Source organism: Panthera pardus, unplaced genomic scaffold (genome assembly GCF_024362965.1).
Source record: "Panthera pardus isolate Hobbes unplaced genomic scaffold, ASM2436296v1 HiC_scaffold_16, whole genome shotgun sequence".
Classification (NCBI taxonomy): domain Eukaryota; kingdom Metazoa; phylum Chordata; class Mammalia; order Carnivora; family Felidae; genus Panthera; species Panthera pardus.
The window spans coordinates 113,892,376-113,910,930 of NW_026526721.1; the positions used below are offsets into that span (position 1 = coordinate 113,892,376).

At 40.7% G+C, this 18,555-nt stretch overlaps 1 protein-coding gene and 1 pseudogene across 3 annotated transcripts; both read left to right on the forward strand.

Annotated features, from left to right (window-relative positions):
* The first annotated feature begins 907 nt into the window (after positions 1 to 907).
* TM4SF1 (transmembrane 4 L six family member 1) lies at positions 908 to 13,309 on the forward strand. 3 transcript variants are annotated; one of them, XM_019439309.2, is made up of 6 exons: positions 910 to 1,197; positions 2,628 to 2,717; positions 2,806 to 2,951; positions 5,685 to 5,865; positions 7,768 to 7,826; positions 11,051 to 13,309. In XM_019439309.2, the coding sequence occupies exons 1-5, from the start codon at positions 1,021 to 1,023 to the stop codon at positions 7,780 to 7,782; spliced, it is 609 nt and encodes a 202-aa protein (XP_019294854.1). In that variant the 5' UTR covers positions 910 to 1,020; the 3' UTR covers positions 7,783 to 7,826; positions 11,051 to 13,309. The 3 variants fall into 3 exon arrangements, with proteins under 3 accessions (XP_053759702.1, XP_019294854.1, XP_019294864.2); XM_053903727.1 differs by lacking the exon at positions 11,051 to 13,309 and having other exon boundaries at positions 908 to 1,197; positions 5,685 to 5,882; positions 7,768 to 8,613; XM_019439319.2 differs by lacking the exon at positions 11,051 to 13,309 and having other exon boundaries at positions 7,768 to 8,613.
* LOC128777375 (peptidyl-prolyl cis-trans isomerase A-like) lies at positions 10,819 to 13,309 on the forward strand (annotated as a pseudogene).
* Positions 13,310 to 18,555: the final 5,246 nt, after the last annotated feature.

Sequence of the window (18,555 nt, forward strand, 5' to 3'; positions counted from 1 at the left end):
TAGACCACAGGTAGACCCGGGCCCTGATCAACAACCCCGGCTCTCCCGCTCATTCCGCATTCTCTCCGTCCTGTTTCCCTGCTCTGCTTGCCAAGTCCCTTTCTCTTCTCTCTTTCTTCTTCTTCCTTCTCATCTTTTTCTTTCTATCCTTCTCCCATGCTTTAGGCCTCCCTTGGCCTTTCCTGGCATTGCTTTGCCTGAGAGTAATACTCAGGAATAGACAGGTGCCGGAGCCCTTTGTGTTGACTAACGCCACCTTTGTTTTGGTACCAGATTTGTTTTGGAGGCAGATATCCAGGAAAGCTGGATGGTCGGATCGGTCCTACAGAGCAGGCAGTAGGCAGAGGAAAGAAGCCTGGTTGGTAATTTTCCCAACAGCCACCTCAAATCTGTGGGTGATGGCTTTTAGACACCTTACCTTTAACAGACAAGGAGACAACCTCAGAGCTCAGGAGACTTGCCCCAGGTCTGGAATTAAGTCAGTGCAGCAGGGGAAGTGAACACACAGCCCTCAGACTGGAAGCTGTCCAAACAGCTGCATGGAGCAGGATCACAGCTCGCTGCCTTTCACAGCCTCAACCGGCACGGTCACACTACGGACACTTGACAGTTACTGGAAAGTTGTATTACGCGTTCCTGTCAATTCTTCATCCTGTGAAGGAGTAGCACTGTGAATTTCTCGGTGAAGATTAATCATTTTCTTTCTTGCTTAAGACTGAGGCTGTTTCCCACATCCCTACCCTGGTTTCGCTTGTCTCAAGGATTTCATTGCAAGGGCGGGACATTCCCCCTACCTCCCCCCACCCCAACCAGAGCCTGCAATCAGGACCAATGAAAGCCAAGTACCTCACCGCCTCCCCCTCCCCCAACCCGGTGACTAAGAACTGAGTATTTAAGAGGTTGCAGGAATGGGCTGAGAACTGCTTTTGCTTTCTCCACAGACAGGCATACTCTCTTCTGACTTGGCCATCACTGAGCTGCAGAGTGAAGAGGGAAATCCTCGCAGCCTCTGCCACCACCATGTGTTATGGAAAATGTGCACGGTGCATCGGACATTCTCTGGTGTGGCTGGCCATCCTGTGCATTGTAGCTAATATTTTGCTTTACTTTCCAAATGGGGAAACAAAATATGCCTCCGAAAACCATCTCAGCCGCTTCGTGTGGTTCTTTTCTGGCATCGTAGGAGGGGGCTTGCTGGTAAGTTGTTCAGAATTATTACAAGCTTAAAAAAGTCTCTTCTGTTAAAGAGGTGTTTTCATGGAAAGTTTTCTACAATGCCTATTTCCAAAGCCAGTTATTTTTGTTCATCTTCTTTTGAAAGCAGATTGCACAAAAGTTGAGCTACGTCTAGTGTATTAATTTTATCAGACGTTTTACAAAGTCGTCTTTCAACCAACAACGAACTTCCTTTTCGCTAAGCTCTCTCACTTTACAGCTAGAAAACAGATATTAGCTTTTCAATCAGATCTGAGAGTGTCTAGAGTTTCTAGAACTGAAGTGGGTAGGCATTTAACATTTGCCCTAGGGAGCTGGGAGGGCGTCACTGGTTCTCTGTCTAAATCAACAGTTTCGGATCCAAATTATCTGCTGTTTATTCTCAGACATCTGTGACAGGAAAAATTATCAATTATGAGTGTATTGCTACTTAAAAAGAAGGATAAATTTTCTCCTTTATGTAATCCTGGGTGTGGTGTCTAGGAAAAATCCTCCCGTTAGCAGCAGATCAGGATCTGAAGCTAACAGCGGAATGTGTTGTTTTTTCCAAGGTTTGTTTTTAATTGAAGTGAGAGGAATTTGCCTGCCAACCTGGGAGCTGGAAGTATTAGCTTCAACCACAGCACGGAAAGAATGTGGACAAACTCGAGCTTGCCACTTTAAATGCTGGGATTGAGAAGTTTAAAAAGACATTTTGTGGAATTGCTCATACCACACAGAATATTTTTCTTAGTCAAGAAAAGACCTGAAAACATTTAAATTTAATGCACTAATTATGGTATGGCAAATCGGTTTTGAATTTAACTATCGCTGCCATGTTAACAATGGTTTGTCCTTAATATAACGTCACCCTTGTTTAGGCTTCTTTTGATCAAACTCAGAGTATTTCATACTTACTTTATATAAGGAGCTTTATTGTGAAGCAACAACCATACAATCGCGTCATCAAAGAAACGGTTTTTATATATTATATGCTGCTTTCATCTCTCCCACTTACAAAAACATTTCAATTATTATATTAAAGACTTGTATCATCTATGTGTACAAGGGGGGAAAAAACGAATTAAAGGCGGGGTGTAACAGAAACAGAGTTTGCCTCTGGGACTACATTAGGGAACTCTTGTGGAAGAAACATATTTATGGGTTATTATTCTATCCCTCCCATATGACACCTTCACCCTAAAGAATGCTTTGACACATTACATGAAAACAAGCAGATATTTCATTTAGAGGTGTTGTTTGTTTCCCCCTCATAGTTTTACATTCTTTGTGATACTGGGCCGACCTAACCCAAAGCCATTCCACATTGTCAGAAAGCAAGGTATTTTACCAAAAGATGCTTAGCCTGACCCTTATGACAGGCTTTAATGTGGGGAAAGATGGTGATTTTAATTTGATTGTTTTCTAACCAGATGTTCCTGCCGGCATTCGTATTCATTGGGTTGGAGCAGGACGACTGTTGTGGCTGCTGTGGCCACGAAAACTGTGGCAAGAGATGCGCGGTAGGTGCTCCAGCTCGGGTGGTGAAAGGGGTCCCTGGGAGGCAGGTGCGACGCTCCGGCTCACTTCTGCCGTCTCTCCTTTCCCTAGATGCTTTCTTCCGTCCTGGCGGCCCTCATTGGGATTGCAGGATCTGGCTACTGCGTCATCGTGGCAGCCCTGGGCTTGGCCGAAGGGCCAGTATGTCGTGATTCTCTTGGCCAGTGGAACTACACCTTTGCCAACACCGACGGACAGTAAGTCATTGTTCCCTGTCCGACCACACATTCTTGTCCACCGCATGGTATAGGGGCAATCCCATCGAGTTAGAAAGGCATCAATTATCCATGTATCCGTGCACTCAGCCAGGCGGTGACTCAGGCACCAGGCAGTGGTGTCAGAGGGTGGATGCCCAGTCTCTGACCTGGAGAAGCTCTAAGTGCTTTTAAATGGATTCGCTGGTTCAGCCCTCATGATACTCTAGGAGTTGACTTCCACTCTTGCTCCTGTTTTACAGATGAGGAAAAAGAGGCACAGAGAGCTGAAGTAATTTATCCAAAGGCACATTCCTAGGACATGATAGCCAGGCAGCCTGGCTGTAAGGTTCGTGCTTATGTAGTGTGTGCACTATACCAAAACAGTTGGCTGGTTTTACTATTTTATAAGAAAATATTGTGGAATCCTTATGGATGGAAAGCATCTGAATTTAACCAACTCCCCGATTGATCATACTATCCTCATACACACACTCACAATATAACATAATCGCTATGTACAACAAACCCTTCAGGCGGGGCACCTGGGTGGCTCAGTGCATTAATTGTCCACCTACAACTCAGGTCATGATCTCACTGTTGGTGAGTTCGAGTCCCGCCTCAGGCTCTGTGCTGACAGCTGGGGGCCTGGAGCCTGCTTCAGATTCTTTGTCTCCCTTTCTCTCTGCCCCTCCCCTGCTTGGACTCTGTTTCTCTTTCTCTTTCTCTCTCAAAAATAAATAAACATTAAAAAAAATTTTTAAATAATAAAAATTAAAAGAAAAGTAAAGTGATCAGGCTACATAAGACAGTCTTATACATGATCTTAGCGTCAGGATAATTTAAGCTCCATTGTTTTATGTCGGTACTTATTTCTTATCTATTACTGAGAAAAGAACAGAAATAGCTCATAGAAACCGATGTACATGACAGCAAATGAATGACATCCTTCGTTGAATTTTGAAAGGCTTCGTTATGAGATTCACGAGTGGAAATAATATGAATAATGAATTTCAATTGCCCTTACCCTATCGAGACTGTCCCCCATGAATTGTATAGCATACAGTGAGTTTGTAAAATCGTGAACATGGAATTATGTGGACCTGGATTTTATCCCAGCTCTGCATTTCTCCCTCAGCAACCAGGAAACAGTGAACTGAGCTCTGTGTTTCTCAGTTACTTTGTAAAATAAAACCAATGGCAGTTGTCATAGGATAAATGAGATAATAAATGTAAAGTATTTATCACACAAGCTGACACACTCTGAGGCTGACCTCTGTTGGCTGTTAATATTATCTGCTAACTGACAATGAATACAACCCAATAGTAGCCTCTGAACAAATGTTAGCTTTACGGGGGTTTGAAATTTGGGTGGCCGATATAGTTATGGATCGTGATTCAACTTTGTTCAGAACATACTGAATGTGTGAGTGGAAATTGGCTATATATGCACAGACATTCAAGCTACTGCACAAACCCACCTCCAAAAAAGATCATGATTGGTGAAGCTGGAATGCAAGGAGAAGTGAGAATATCACTCAGCATTTTACAGCTGTTTGATTGTATGCCCCTCCCACCAGCCACCCCAGCTTCTGTAAGAAGCCTTCTGCTTCTATATCATTCCTCACTTCAACCTGTCCAGGGATTTCAATATGAGGAATAACTAAAGGTCACAAGCCAGTGATTAATTGCTCAATAGCCAGATGGGGACAAAGGAATTTTTTACATTGTGTCCTAAAATTACAACTTCCCCCCACCTCCTGATATGCAGAAAGATGGGGTCATAAGGACAGAATTCTTTTTTTTTAATCAACACATTGAGTTTCTGATTGGCTCAATGAACCATTCAAAGTTAGGTCTCTAATTCTAAGCCCCTTTGTTCTGCTGTGGTAGGAAGAAGTGATAAGAAAAGATTTATACCAGACCTCTTTGTGGGATTAAGTCAGTTGTAGGTTTTCCCACGATTGAATCCTATTTCATTAAGAATCCAAATGCTTTATGATGTAGCAAAGGCTGAAATTCTAAAAGAGCAATCGGAGATAGAATTTTTCAGACTGTAAGAATATCCAGGTACTTAGAAAGTCTCCTAAGTTGTATATATACGTGTATATGACTTCTGTGTGTGTGTGTGTGTGTGTGTGTGTGTGTGTATAGTCAAATGTGACTTCAGTGTGGTTTGCTAACATTTCACAAAGTGACCTCAGATTATTTATCATTCAATTACTTTTAAAATGTGTTCAGTACCTACTATGTACTAGATACTGATCTAGGGTCTATTTATACAATGATGAAAGGTCTGGTTCCGGACTTCATGGAGCTCAGACTTGTGGAATAGTTACATAAGCAGGTACTCTCCTGGCCTAGGGGAGATGCCCTTCCTCACACTTGGTCTTCCTGATCAGTGTACTGGTTACATTGAGGTTGCATATTGTCTCCTCCCTTAGATGCTATGCTCTTCCAAGGCAGAACCCATGCCATGTTCACCATTATATCCCCGGCTCTGGCTTGAGGTCTAACTCACAATGAGTGCTCAATAATCTTTGTTGAATTTTATGTTTATCATTGCAGCAAGATCTGAATTTGTCACTTTGTGAAATGACAGACTAGAAAAATTTGACACAGGTCATTGAATTAGTTTCTTTTTTTCTGAACAAAAAAGCACCACACAGAAAGTAGCTTATGAGACATCCCCTTAGATGTGGTCATATATCAGAAGTTTCTTCTTTTCATCCACAGGTACCTTCTGGATACCTCCACATGGTCCCAGTGCACGGAACCCAAGCATATTGTAGAATGGAACGTCTCTCTGTTTTCCATCCTCCTGGCCCTGGGTGGAATTGAATTCATCTTATGTCTCATTCAAGTAATAAATGGTGTGATGGGAGGCATATGTGGCTATTGCTGCTCTCGCCAACAGGTAAGAGCTGTGAAAATGTCACAGCCCGGCCCTGGGGTATTCAATTACTGTAACACACTGTTATTTTCATCATAAAGAAAAAAAAGGCAAAATCAGATTCTGCTCCAACTACCAACGTTTGTTCCTACATCATCTTTGTGGCAAAGCATTTACAGCATTCAATTTTGCTTTCAGTAATAAGCTTCCTGAATATCATGGTTGCTGGGTTATCTTTTTTTTTTTTTTTTTTTTAATAGTTGGCTCTGTGTATATAGGAAAATGCTGCCCGTACCCAAAGTTTCCTTTCAAGAGCAAACTCACTGCCCCTTTCACTACCCCTGCTCTGGCCAAAGAGACACAATTTTGCTTGCTCTCATGTTCCCAACTAGTATATGCAAATAGTGGTCAATGTTCATTGCACCAGGCACGGAGCTAAACTCACATTTCAGAAGAGACTATGAGTCAGACATTAAGCAGTATGTCTAAGATCACCTAGGCAGGAAGTAACAGGCTTCAAACCCTAGGTCATTTTATGCGAGCTCCTGCTCTCAACCTGTCCGCAACACTTGCTGTTCTGTTGGATTTTCTACAATGCCTTCTAATAAGGAGTCACAAAAATACCCAAACAGCTAAGCACAGAGAATCACTAATAACCTTTGAATAGCAGCTCATGAAAAAAGCCTTTCATGGTGAAAGAAAACCAGGAAGCACTTGTTTCCTGGGGATATGATTTCAGAGAGAAGTATGCATTTGTTAGTAGTGGGGAAAGTTCTTGTTTCTATATCCTCCTAAAAAAAAAAAAAACCACATAGTAATGAATTGATGGAAGTCCAGCTTTGGTTCAATTTTGGGAGGTTAGTTTTATGTCTTATTCTGTAAAACAGGATTAGGTAAACAGAAACTTATTTAATTTATATTTTCCTAATCATTTACTCCTTTGGTTCAAGGTCTCTTAACTGTCTTTTAAAATAAGACAAAATCTAATTAAAACTGAAAGCATGTGGCTACCATGAAAAACCTTGCTATGAATAAAAGGAAACTTTCTAATTTTTGAGGGGACGTTAAAAGAAAAATCTAGTTTTCCTTATCAGGCAAGTACAGCAAGATTAATAATTTCCTTGGGAGCCTGCCAAATTTCCAAGAAAACAGCACAGTGGGAAACCTTCAATATGAAGTTGTTTCCAGGCAATATGGTTGGGGAGAGGCAGAGGAGAGTCCTCTCAGACTTACTCTAATGTGACCTATCTTTAGCCTTGGATTTCATACAAGGCAGAGTTTAAATTAGGTGAGGCCCCTTTGGACATCAGCACTTGTGCATTTTGGGGACAGGCATAATATGTCAATGACCAAAATTGCTCTAGTGATTTGCCAGAGTGACCCTCTTCTCTGAGCGGGGGTGGGGAGCAAGTAGTCCCACGGGGTTTCCCGTCTGAGTCACCAAAGAGATGGCTTTTTCACAGACACCACAGTGCAGATCTGCTATTTTTGTTTCTAAGACAAAAGACGCTTTCAGAGGGCAAGGTTTTTAGTGTAGATGAGTCAAGTCTGTAACTTGGTAGCACTTAATTGGGAAGGTTACCCATATTGAGCCCACTCCTGTGTGAAACTCCCATGGCATTATCTCTTAAATCCCTAAGATTAAAAGCCTACCCCAAACGCATTCGAAGCCAAGCAAACACCAGTAAGCTGTGGTTTCCATGGCCCTTTCCTGCAGCTTTTCCTAAGAGAGGACAATGGATCTGGTTTGTTTAGGAAACATTTCAGGAACATTGTCCAAGCTCTCAGTGTTGTTGGCCAAAAGCTCTGGGTAGTGGAGATCAGCCCACTTTATGTTTGCTTAAAACAGGAACTTTTAGGACTAACATGGCATCGTTGTTTGTTTAGCCTGATTGTAACGTAATGCATATTTCATTTTCTTTACAGCGATACGACTGCTAAAAGAACCACCCCACAACAGAACCACGATCTTCCTTTATTTCATTGTAATTTATATATTTTACTTGTATTAATTTGTAAAACTTTGTACTAGTGTATCATACTCCGTATATTCTACTTTTATAAATGTGTATAAAAGCTGGCATCTTCATGTGATGTCAGTGTTTGAGCGTAGCAAACTGTTTTTTTAGGAATGAGAAAATCCATGAGGTAATTTACAGACTGAATGACGGTCGGTCCTCAGCATAGCTGAGACAAACTCTGGCCTGAGTGATGTTTTTTAGAAACATTATAAGGATAAGTATCACACTCCAGTTACTATTATCTATGCCTGGGTTTATTAAAGGAAAGATTTCTAATTGCTTTTTTTAAGATCGTGAAGGAGAAAATCCAAAAACTTGAAAAGATGTGTCTTTTTTCACTGTTTATATGGTGTTTCCCATTCATATGCTTGCAAATCTCTGGCAAGAGGCCTTTTTGAAGTGTTTCATGTTTCATAAGAGACAGACACTTGCCCAGAGAGGGAGGGCTGGTTGAGAGTGCCCTGAGCTAAAGGAAGGCATCAAAATATGCAATGCTGCCGAGAGTACTGGCAGGTCCTGTTTCTCTAACAGGTAGAACACTTTTTGTCCTTCAGAGACAAGCACCAAGGATCATGTATTGACAAAGAAAAAGGCCTGGATAGTTGGATGAGGAAAAGATGGGAAACGGACTAAAGCAGTTTCATCAGCATCATGGGAAAATGGGGCAGGGGGAGGAACGGCAGAAGGACCATGGGGAAACACCCCCCAACTTTGATGGTTTAAATAGAACAAAATAAAGTATCCACTACAAGTTTTTTTTCTTGTTTAGTTTCACTGTCCTTTGTTTAAGGTTCCCCCTTTTGGGGTGCCTGGGTGGCTCGGTCAGTTAAGCGTCCGACTCTTGATTTTGGCTCAGGTTATGATCTCATGGTTGTTGAGTTCGAGCCCTGCATCGGGCTCTGTGCTGATGGTGCATTTGCTTGAGATTCTCTCTCTCCACCCCCCCGCCCCTCCTTTACTCATGTGCATGCTGTGCATGTGTGCTCTCACCCTTTCTCTCTCAAAATAAATAAATAAGCTTAAAACTTCTCTCCCTATTTTTTTTTTTTTTTTTTTTTTTTTTACAGCCTGAGGGGTGTGCAGCCCTTATTGCTTAGGGCTTTGTGTCTTCTGGGTTTTTTATCCCACTTTCTCTCCCTCATCCTCTCCTTCTTCTACGTTTCTCTGTTCTCCGTGCATTGCTGTTGCTGTGCCATTACCTTGGAGTCATTACACCACTTAGGTGCTTTCTACTGGATGCCTGAGGCATCAGGCTCCTGGGGAGGGTAACAGACATTTTCTCCCTTGATATTTTATATCTGTTATACAGAGTTAGGCCCTTTCAAGAGACAGGATTCCCTGATCTATTGGGAATTATCTTCAGAAGTTTTCTGCTTTTCGTGTTTATTGGCCTGGGTAATAGATGAGTTAATAAAGGAGCTTCTCGGGCTGTTGGACAGCAGAGTCCCTCCTGTGTGCTGGGTGCCCTACAGTGGCTTCCCCATGGAACGGTTCTAATCTTTTCTGTGCTTCTGTCTCCCTCTGGCAGTCCTATGAAGACTACAGACTTCTTTGAAGAATGCCATTTAAAAGTGCATAAAATAAAGCATGATCTTTAATCGAATTGTGATATTTCATCAAAATGTTTTTGATAAAATATTGTGATATTTTTATCAAAATATTTTTGAAAATTATAATACAGTTTACCTGACAGCCAGCTCCATCACACCAGCCTCTGTAGACAGGAAGGCAGGCAGTGGTCTAGGGGGTGGGTCTAAGAACAACTGTACTTTTGATACAGAAGTAACATATAATTTATATATTGTTTATAATCATATATGTTTTGTATTGTTAATCAAAGCATGATCAGCATTGCTGATACTACTGTGAATTGTTTCATGTAGTCATAACAAAGGAAATACTATATTTTCCTTACAGGTTAGTAAAAACATTGGCATTTTTTTTTCCTCTCTGGAGTTTAACACCCCTTCTCCCAGGTATCTATCCCTGGGTCTCTTGGGAATTCTTGGGCACCAGATTAAGAGCCCCTGAAAGAGAAAATCCAAACAAGAGGCATAATGATCAGGTATAAGCACCTCTTTTTCTTAAAGTTTATCCTCAAGGCAACAACAATAATAATGATTAATCATGATAGTAACAATAGCAACCATTTATTGAGTTCCTTCGATGGGTCAGTTACTATACTTAGTTTCTACACATATTATTTCACTGAAATCTCTCAGCATTCCTAGGAAGTGTTGCTTGTCTCCACTGTACAAAGTCAAAGCTCAGAGAAGTTAAGTAATATGCCCAAGGCATATTATGATATGACTTCAGGTCAATCTAACATGAAAACCCATGCTTTGCTGGTTTCTGTCCTTGGCCCCCTCTTCCTCTTCTGCTACCCCTGCCCAGGTGCTGGGGTCTTGTCTCCTCCAACACTGACTCAGCCTCTCCACTCACCCAAAGGGGACTTTGACAGGTCCCTGTGACCCTCAGTCATCCCACCCCAGAGCTGAAGTTTGAGTGACTCAAAGTTTTCCCTAGTTTGTAAATTCTTTAATAGTAGACATTGCCATTTTCCAGAGGAAATAGCAAAATAAATCACCTTCTACCCTAGTTTATTTATATTTATAGCTCACATGGTGGGTCTATAATATTCCAAACCCTTCAATTTGACTGGAAATTCCCTCAGAGATTGTACCAAAACAGCTTATTATATCACCTGGCAACATAAAAGCAATACAATTACTGTAGAATCTGAGTCACCTGAATAGCACACATGGCCCAAAGGTTAGATAGTTCCCTCCGAGTATAAATTTACCATAGTTGCCAAATTTATAAATAACTTGCTAGATATAGGGAATCTCTTGAAGTAAAGTCTGAGGAAATTGATGGAGCATTACCTTCACTACAGTTTGTTTCTTGTACACATGTGAGACCCTTTTGACTATGTTTCCTCTGATGCTTACCTACCATGGGAACAGGTATGGGATTTGGTGCAACTTTTCAGAAAAGCAACAATCTGTAAGGTCTGCATATCCTTTTTAACCCAGTGTATGTGTGTATGTGTCTATCTGTCTATTCTATTTACCTATCTATCATCTGTCTACCTACCATCTACCTCCCTATCTATCTATCATCTATCTATATATCTATAACTTCTAGTAATTTATTTTAGGAGAATCATTAAGGATATTTGATTTCAGCCTTGCAGATGCCACCACTCGGAGCCCCCTGAGCCTCCCAGCCACAGTCAACTCCACCGAGTTCTTCAACATTGCTATGGATGGCAAGCTCTTGGGTCAAATCTCCATCGAACTGTTTGCAGACAAAGTTCCCAAGATAGTAGAAAACTTTCATGCTCTGAGCACTGGGGAGAAAGGATTTGGTTATAAATTTTCCTGCTGTCACAGGATTATTCCAGGATTTATGTGCCAGGTGACTTGACTTCATAATCCATAATGGCAAGTCCATCTGTGGGGAGAAATGTGATGATGAGAATTTCATTCTGGATCACACAGGTCTTGGTATCTTGTCCATGACAAATGCTGGACCCAACACAAACAGTTCTCAATTTTTCATCTGCACTGCCACACCTGAGTGATTGGGTGGTCGGCATGTGGTTTTTGGCAAAGTGAGAGAGAGCATGAATATTTGGAAGTATAGACTGCTTTGGGTCCAGCAATGGCAGCACAGCAAGAAGATCACCAGTGCTGATTGTGGACAAATCTAATAATTTGGCTTGTGTTTTATCTTAACTACCAGCCCATTCCTTCTGTAGCTCAGGAGGGTATCCCTTCACCCCCATCGACTAGAAATATCCTATAATCTTTGTGCTTTCACTGCAGTTCTATGGGTTCCATATTTTCCTTATTCCCCTCTAAGTGTAGCTTGATTGCAAAGTTAAATTTATGATTATGAAATAAAACCTAAACAAATAAACAAAAAGATGTTCAGTTCCAGGGATAATTTTGGGAGTAGTATTTATACCAAGAAAAATAACAAGAGCCTAAATGTCCAACAAGGAACTGGTTTGGTAAAATGTCAGCACAATAAAATTTTATTTATATTTATATTTATATTTATTATATATATGCACTAAAAAGTAATTTTGGTTAGATTCTGGGTGATTTTTGTCTTGATTCATTTTGCCTATCTATACCTACTAAAGTTTTTACAATAAACACATACTACATTTGGAAAGAAAGCAAAAATGAGAAAACAAATATTCATTCCTGAAATCATTCAGGGAGTCATCCACAGTCTTTGAAGGAAAATCCCCAAGTATATGAGAAAACCATTGTTCCTTTCGGTGGACAGAGGAGTCATTCTTCAGTGAACTCTGGAGAATAATTGTGCAGGAAATTAGCTGAAGGGCTGGGTCAGGTGAGACAGGCAGTAACCACAGGCTAAAAATATTGTGGGGAGGCTATAATTCCCACTCTGTGTTTGGGAAATGTAAGTACGTGGTGTCTACTTAGTCTAGCTACCAAATAAGATTTTTATAAATATCAGTTACATATCTGTTTTTCCATTCTTAAAAATGAAAGCAATGAAATGCTTTTACTTTGAGAATTGGCCTTTTATCAGGGCTTTTTGTAGCATAGCTTGAATTTTCCTCATTTTCCTCTTCTGAGATGAGAGGGATGGTCAACAATGGGGTTATAGGACATGGTCCAGCCTGGTTTGTGGAGATGATTCACAGCACATTATGTAGAGAAATTGTCACCCACCCCAGGCTAGTAAAAATGGTCCTTCCTCCCCTTTTAACACAAAATAATTTTTGTGTTTGTTCATCTTTGTCAATTTAGATACTTTTTAAAAAAGTGGGCCAGGTTGGGATCTCACAGAATACTTAACCCCCTATTGTTTAATCCCTTGGCTAAAGTAGATGTTCTAAAACTACACTCAGTTCTGTCAATAATCTCTGACACCTAGGTTAAGTTTTTAACTTTTTAAACTTTTATTGAAATGTAAATTTTTTACATGTAGTAAAATGCACACAAAAATGTGTAGCTCAGTGAATTTTTTTAAATTTCAATTTATTTTTGAGAGAGACAGAGAGAGCATGAAGGGGGGGAGTGACAGAGAGAGAGGGAGACACAGAATCCAAAGTAGGCTCCAGGCTCTGAGCTGTCAGCACAGAGCCCAACTTGGGGCTCGAACTCATGAACCCCAAGATCATGACTTGAGCTGAAGCCAGATGCTTAGCAGACTGAGCCACCCAGGTGCCCCTACCTCAGTGAATTTTTACATATGTTTATACACATGTAACCACCATCTAGATCAAGATGTAGGACTCCCAGCACTCAGACAACTCTCTCGTGTCCTCTCTGAGACAGTATGTACCTACCATCACCACACACACTCAGAGTAACTACAGTTCCGATTTCTATCACCATAGATTAGTTCTGTCTGTGCTTGAACTTTATAGAAATTGAATAATAAAGCATGCTTTCCTTGTGTCTGGTTTTTCTCACTGAACGTTATGTTGTTGAATGTTGACTCCTGAAATATCAGCAGAACAATCTGTTCATGAGACAACGCTGAATGTATTGCTTACGGCCATCAGGGAGAATACCACCTTGAAAGAACTTTCATTGGAGGGAGAAGGAAAAGGCTGAATTTGAGATTTTGATTCTGGTTCAGGTGAGTCTTTCAGTGCGAAGACTTGAATAGGATTTGTAGGAATTCTATCATTTAGGACTGTGGGAAAAGCATGGCAAGGATTTTGAGGTGAAAGGTTCAAAGACTCCTGAGATATGAACTCTTGATGTTTTCTATTGAAGAGATGATGGGGTCTTTTGGGAAGTTCTATAATGAAAAATAAAGTTATTTGCCTGGGCAAGAGTATCCTGGAATAGTAAAGCTATGTTAATGAAGACTATGGAGTAATAAAATCATGGTAATATGGACAGTAAGCTGTGGAGCAGTTTATGGTTTTAGTCCTCAGTGTCCAAGTGGGGGTTGGAAGGTAGGTGGTTTCAATTTGTAGTAATTTTGGCATTCATCTGTGTTGTCTTATGTAGCAGGAGTTCTTGTCCTTTGCTGTATAGTGTTCCATTATTTGAAAATAATACAGTTTATTTACTCTGATTCTATTAATGGATATTTGGGGTGTTTCCAGCTTTTGTATCTTTGGAAATATGTTCTTATGATCATTCTTGTACGTGTTTTTTTGGTGCATATAGTACCAGTGTTGGTTTGTTTGCTTTTGCCTTGGTAAGGACTCGAACTGCCGATAGAGGTTCTTTTGTTGTGCTCTAGTTAGCATTCCAGGGAACCCAGAGTTTCCCCCTGGCCCAGCACCCCAAAGGTTTGGCTCATCTCTTCATCCAAGGGATTTTCAATCAGTCACGAGTTCAGTATATCTGAACTGACCACTACATGCCCTGTCCTGTACAAGGTGCTGACGACCCAGCTGTAAACAATATTTTACAAGCTCTAGTATGCAGAGCCCTTGACCATGTGGCTCACCCTGGTATTCATGGCTCCTAGAATAATGCCCGGCAGGTAGCAGGTACTCAATGATCAGTGGGTCAGCAAATCTGGTCTGCTGCCTGTTTTCGTAAATAATGTTTTGTGGAAAGACAGCCATACTCATTTGTTTACATAGTGTCTATGGTTTCCTTCCTGCTGCAGTGGCAGAATGGATAATTGTGAAAGTTAACTTATGTTCCACAAGACCTGAAATATTTACTATCTAAATCTTTACTGAAAGAGTTTGCTGACGTCTAGTCTAGATGGCCATTTGTCTCACTAAAAATTGACACTTCCATTACAACAGGAGAAGAATGGGTATTTTTGTTATTTTTAAGCTTATTATAGAAATTAAAAAACATTTTAATAAGTAGAGAGAGAAAAGAATGAAATTGGTTTACTGGCCAACCAGCTAGAAAAATGGATACTAGGGAATATATTAGTTTCCTAGGGATGCCATAACAAAGTACCACAAACTGAGTAGCTCAGAGCAACAGAAATTTATTTTCCCCCGGTTCTAGAGGCCAGAGGTCCAACATCAAAGTGTCAGCAAAGCCATGCTCCCACTGAAGTTGCTAGGGAAGGATTTGTTTCAGGACTCTCCCCTAGCTTCTGGAAGTCTCAGGCATTCCCTCCACTTGTAAAAGGACATCCTTTCCCTATGTCTCTTCATGTAGACTTGTCTCTGTGCATATCTATATCTGTGTCCAAATTTCCTATTCTTAGAAGGACACTAGTTGAATTGCATTAGGGTCCACCCTAATAACCTCTTGATTAATTTGATTACCTCTGTAAAAACTGTATTTCCAAATATGGTCACATTCTGAGGTACTAGGTATTAGGACTTCAACATATCTTTCTTGAGGGGACACAATTCAGCCCACAACAGAGGAAATACTAGCTGTCTCTGGGACTTCATCAGCATCTTCTAAACTAAACAGATGTCCTATGAGACCTCTTTGGAAAAAGTCTGGGAAATAGTACACACAAGACAAATCTTCCTGAAGATTCACCACACCCATTAACATTCCATAAACTCTGAGAAGTCTTCTTGTAAAACCTGTTTAACTCAAAACTTCCCAAATTATTTAACTCACAGACCTTAGGGCTGCAGCTTTGGAAAGAAAGTAAATAGCAGATAAGAAGAGAATCATGGATTTGGAAACATGATAAACTTGTAAAGGGACAATAGATGATAGAGGTCAGAGGAAATTTTTAATGATGACCAGGAACTTAGGATGAAAGAAAAAAAAATTCTCAATATAATTAGCTGCTGCCTGTTCAATGTACAGAAACTCTGATGTGCTTTATCTACATCTGCTGTTCTTGAATAGCTATGCAGGGTTACCACCCTTCTGGATCTTGCTCCACTTCCCTAGGAGAATATTATGTGTCCTTCAAGGACCCCAGCTCCCTAGGTTTGTAAGGAGTGCCGATTTCCAATGTCACAATTTTGGAAATGAAAGTTTCTACTGTAGCTGTCTTGGCCTCCAAGCGGGAGATGTCTCTGAGTGGGACAGACAATAGAATTTCAGAGATATAAGTAACTTAATTATAAGTCATTTCGTCCCTCCATAGTTTAGGGTCAAAGCCAGATCTTCCACCAACTCCATTTCCAAGTCCCAATGTGTTTATCGTGGGGTGTGCTTGTATGTGAATGTGGGCACTGGTATATGTAACCTACAAACCCTTGCAAAGACTGAGAAGAAACTTCCCTCTGCATTTACCTATGCATCCTCTTGTGCATGGGTGTAGAGGTATGGGGAGCAAGGACATGCCATGGATGTGAGGCAGGCAAAGCTTGAGGTTAGAAAGAGACAGAAATGAAATGACATATTAGTAACCAGTTTCTGCAAAGGCAAGTTGGATGATTCAGTCTTTAGCACCTCTGGCTAGAGGGTTAGGGTGTCCTGTGAGTCAGGTAATCTGTGAGCAATTAGGCGTTTCTTTGGCCCAGGGAAGCGTCACACTAGAGGCAATGGTGAGTCTCATCTTGTATAATGAGAGAAGTATTCATATTCACATCTTCAGGACTCCCTATGCAGATGAGAACATCAGGGTTTGGAAGCTCGTAGATGTGCTAGGTGGGAGAACCACACCCAGATACAGAGAAAGTATGAGGAGGGCTGCAGAGGCTCCCTTGACCTTCCCTGAGCACCACACTTTTCTTGGCTCCACACCTTTTACTCTCCCATCACCTCTGTTTCTGAGGGTAAAGCAAACTAAATGAAATGGTTTCCATAGACCACAAGGGGGTGGTTCTATTTTCCTTTCTGAAGATTTCTTTTTTTCTTTGGAAGTCATCCCCCCTTTTATTAAAAACAATTTTTTTTAAGTTCGTTTGTTTATTTTGAGAGAGAGAACATGAGTTTGAGCGGGGTGGGATAGAGAGAGGGAGAGAGAAAGAATCCCAATCAGGCTCCATGTTGTCAACTTGGAGCCCAGTGTGGGGCTTGAACTCATGAACCATGAGATTTGACCTGAGCTGAAATTGAGTCAGCCACTTAACCGACTGAGTCATCGAGATGCCCCTCACTCCCCCTTTAATGCCTCAGGGAATTAAATGACAACTGGACTCCGACTTTGACTTTTACCAAATAACAAGCACATTTGAATAACTAAAGGTCCACAGAAATTTGATTAGCCAAAGAACCATGCAGAATGGGTGCTGGTTTTCACTCAGGAACCTGGGATTTGGGTTATGACTGGTGATCTTGGAGAAGTCATTTTTTTTCTCTCTGAGCCTCAATTTCCTAATTTGCAAAGTGGAGATAATAATGTAATCTCTAACTGCCTATCAGCATTAGGATGGTCAAACTAGATCCTATATGAGATCATTGTAATTTATAAAGTTTTGTGTCATATTATTATTATTTTGTCCATGAATAAAAGGATTAGAATAGTAGTTCCATTCTATTATCACTCTCATTAATTCTTGCCTCATCATCATCTTCCTCACCCAAGTCATGAACTCTGGGATTCAGGAGCCACCCAACATGTGAAGACTTTGCATATAACTTCTTCTTCCTTTGAACTTTAGAACAGGAGCTCAACTCTGTATGTTAAAATCACCCAGCAACTAGGCACCAACATCTCTCATGAACATAGAGGTAAGAATTCTCAACAATCTAGTAGCAAATCAAATCTTAACAATGTATAAAAAGAATTATCTATCACAGCTAAGTGGGATTTAGCTCATGAATGCAAGTCTGGTTCAACATTTAAAAATCAATTAATGTAATCTGCCACATGAACAGACTAAAAAAGAAGAAAAATTACATCTCATACCAATATATGGACAAAATCCAACACCCATTCATGATAACAAAACAAAACAAAACAACTCTTGTCAAACTAGGAATAGAGGGAATTTCCTCAACTTGATAAAGAATATCTACAAAAATCCACAGCTAACATCTTACTTAAGTGAATAACTAGAGTGTTTTCTGCCAAGATCAAGAGCAAAGCAAGTATGTCCCCTCTCATCACTCCTTTTCAACATCATACTGGAAGTCTTAGCTAATATAACAAAACAAGACAAAAATGATATAAAAGGCATACAGATTGGGAAAGAAGAAATAAGCTGGTTTTGTTTACAGCTGACATGATTGTCTCTGTAGGAAATCCAAAAGAATCAACAAAAAACTCCTAGAACTAATAAATGATTTTAGAAAGTCGCTCACTGATCTGTAGCAAGAAGGGCAAATTTCTGGAATATATGCTGCAAACTCACTTGTCCTGTCACCCATGGCAGACCTCACTGACCTTTCCCAAACTCTTAACCAGTGAGCCCAGACATGGCCTTAGGATCCTTCTCAGCCCATCAGGTGGGCATCAATAATTGATCAGAGTTTGCCAATGGAATCCCCTTTGTCATCTCTGCTTTATAGATTCACCCCATCTCCAAATCAGGCTTTGCTGGATCTTCTTCCCCCTAGTCCTGGCTCCTTCTCCATGACTTGAAAAGTTTGGTGTTTTCACAGGAAAGCTCTCCAACAGAGGCTGAACAGACTCTGTGACGGCTGCTCAGGCTCTAGGATAAAGCTGTACCTTCATACTGTGCTTAGTCTTTAGCTCTCAAGGACTTTCTGCAAACATTAACTCATTTATTTGAAAAGTCTGGGGCTATGAGGACTAATGAGATAATGCTGATGAAACACTCTGTGTTCCCAAGATGAAAGACAGCAGGCTATTCATATAAAAGGCATTTTTAGAGGCTACTGAAAATTCT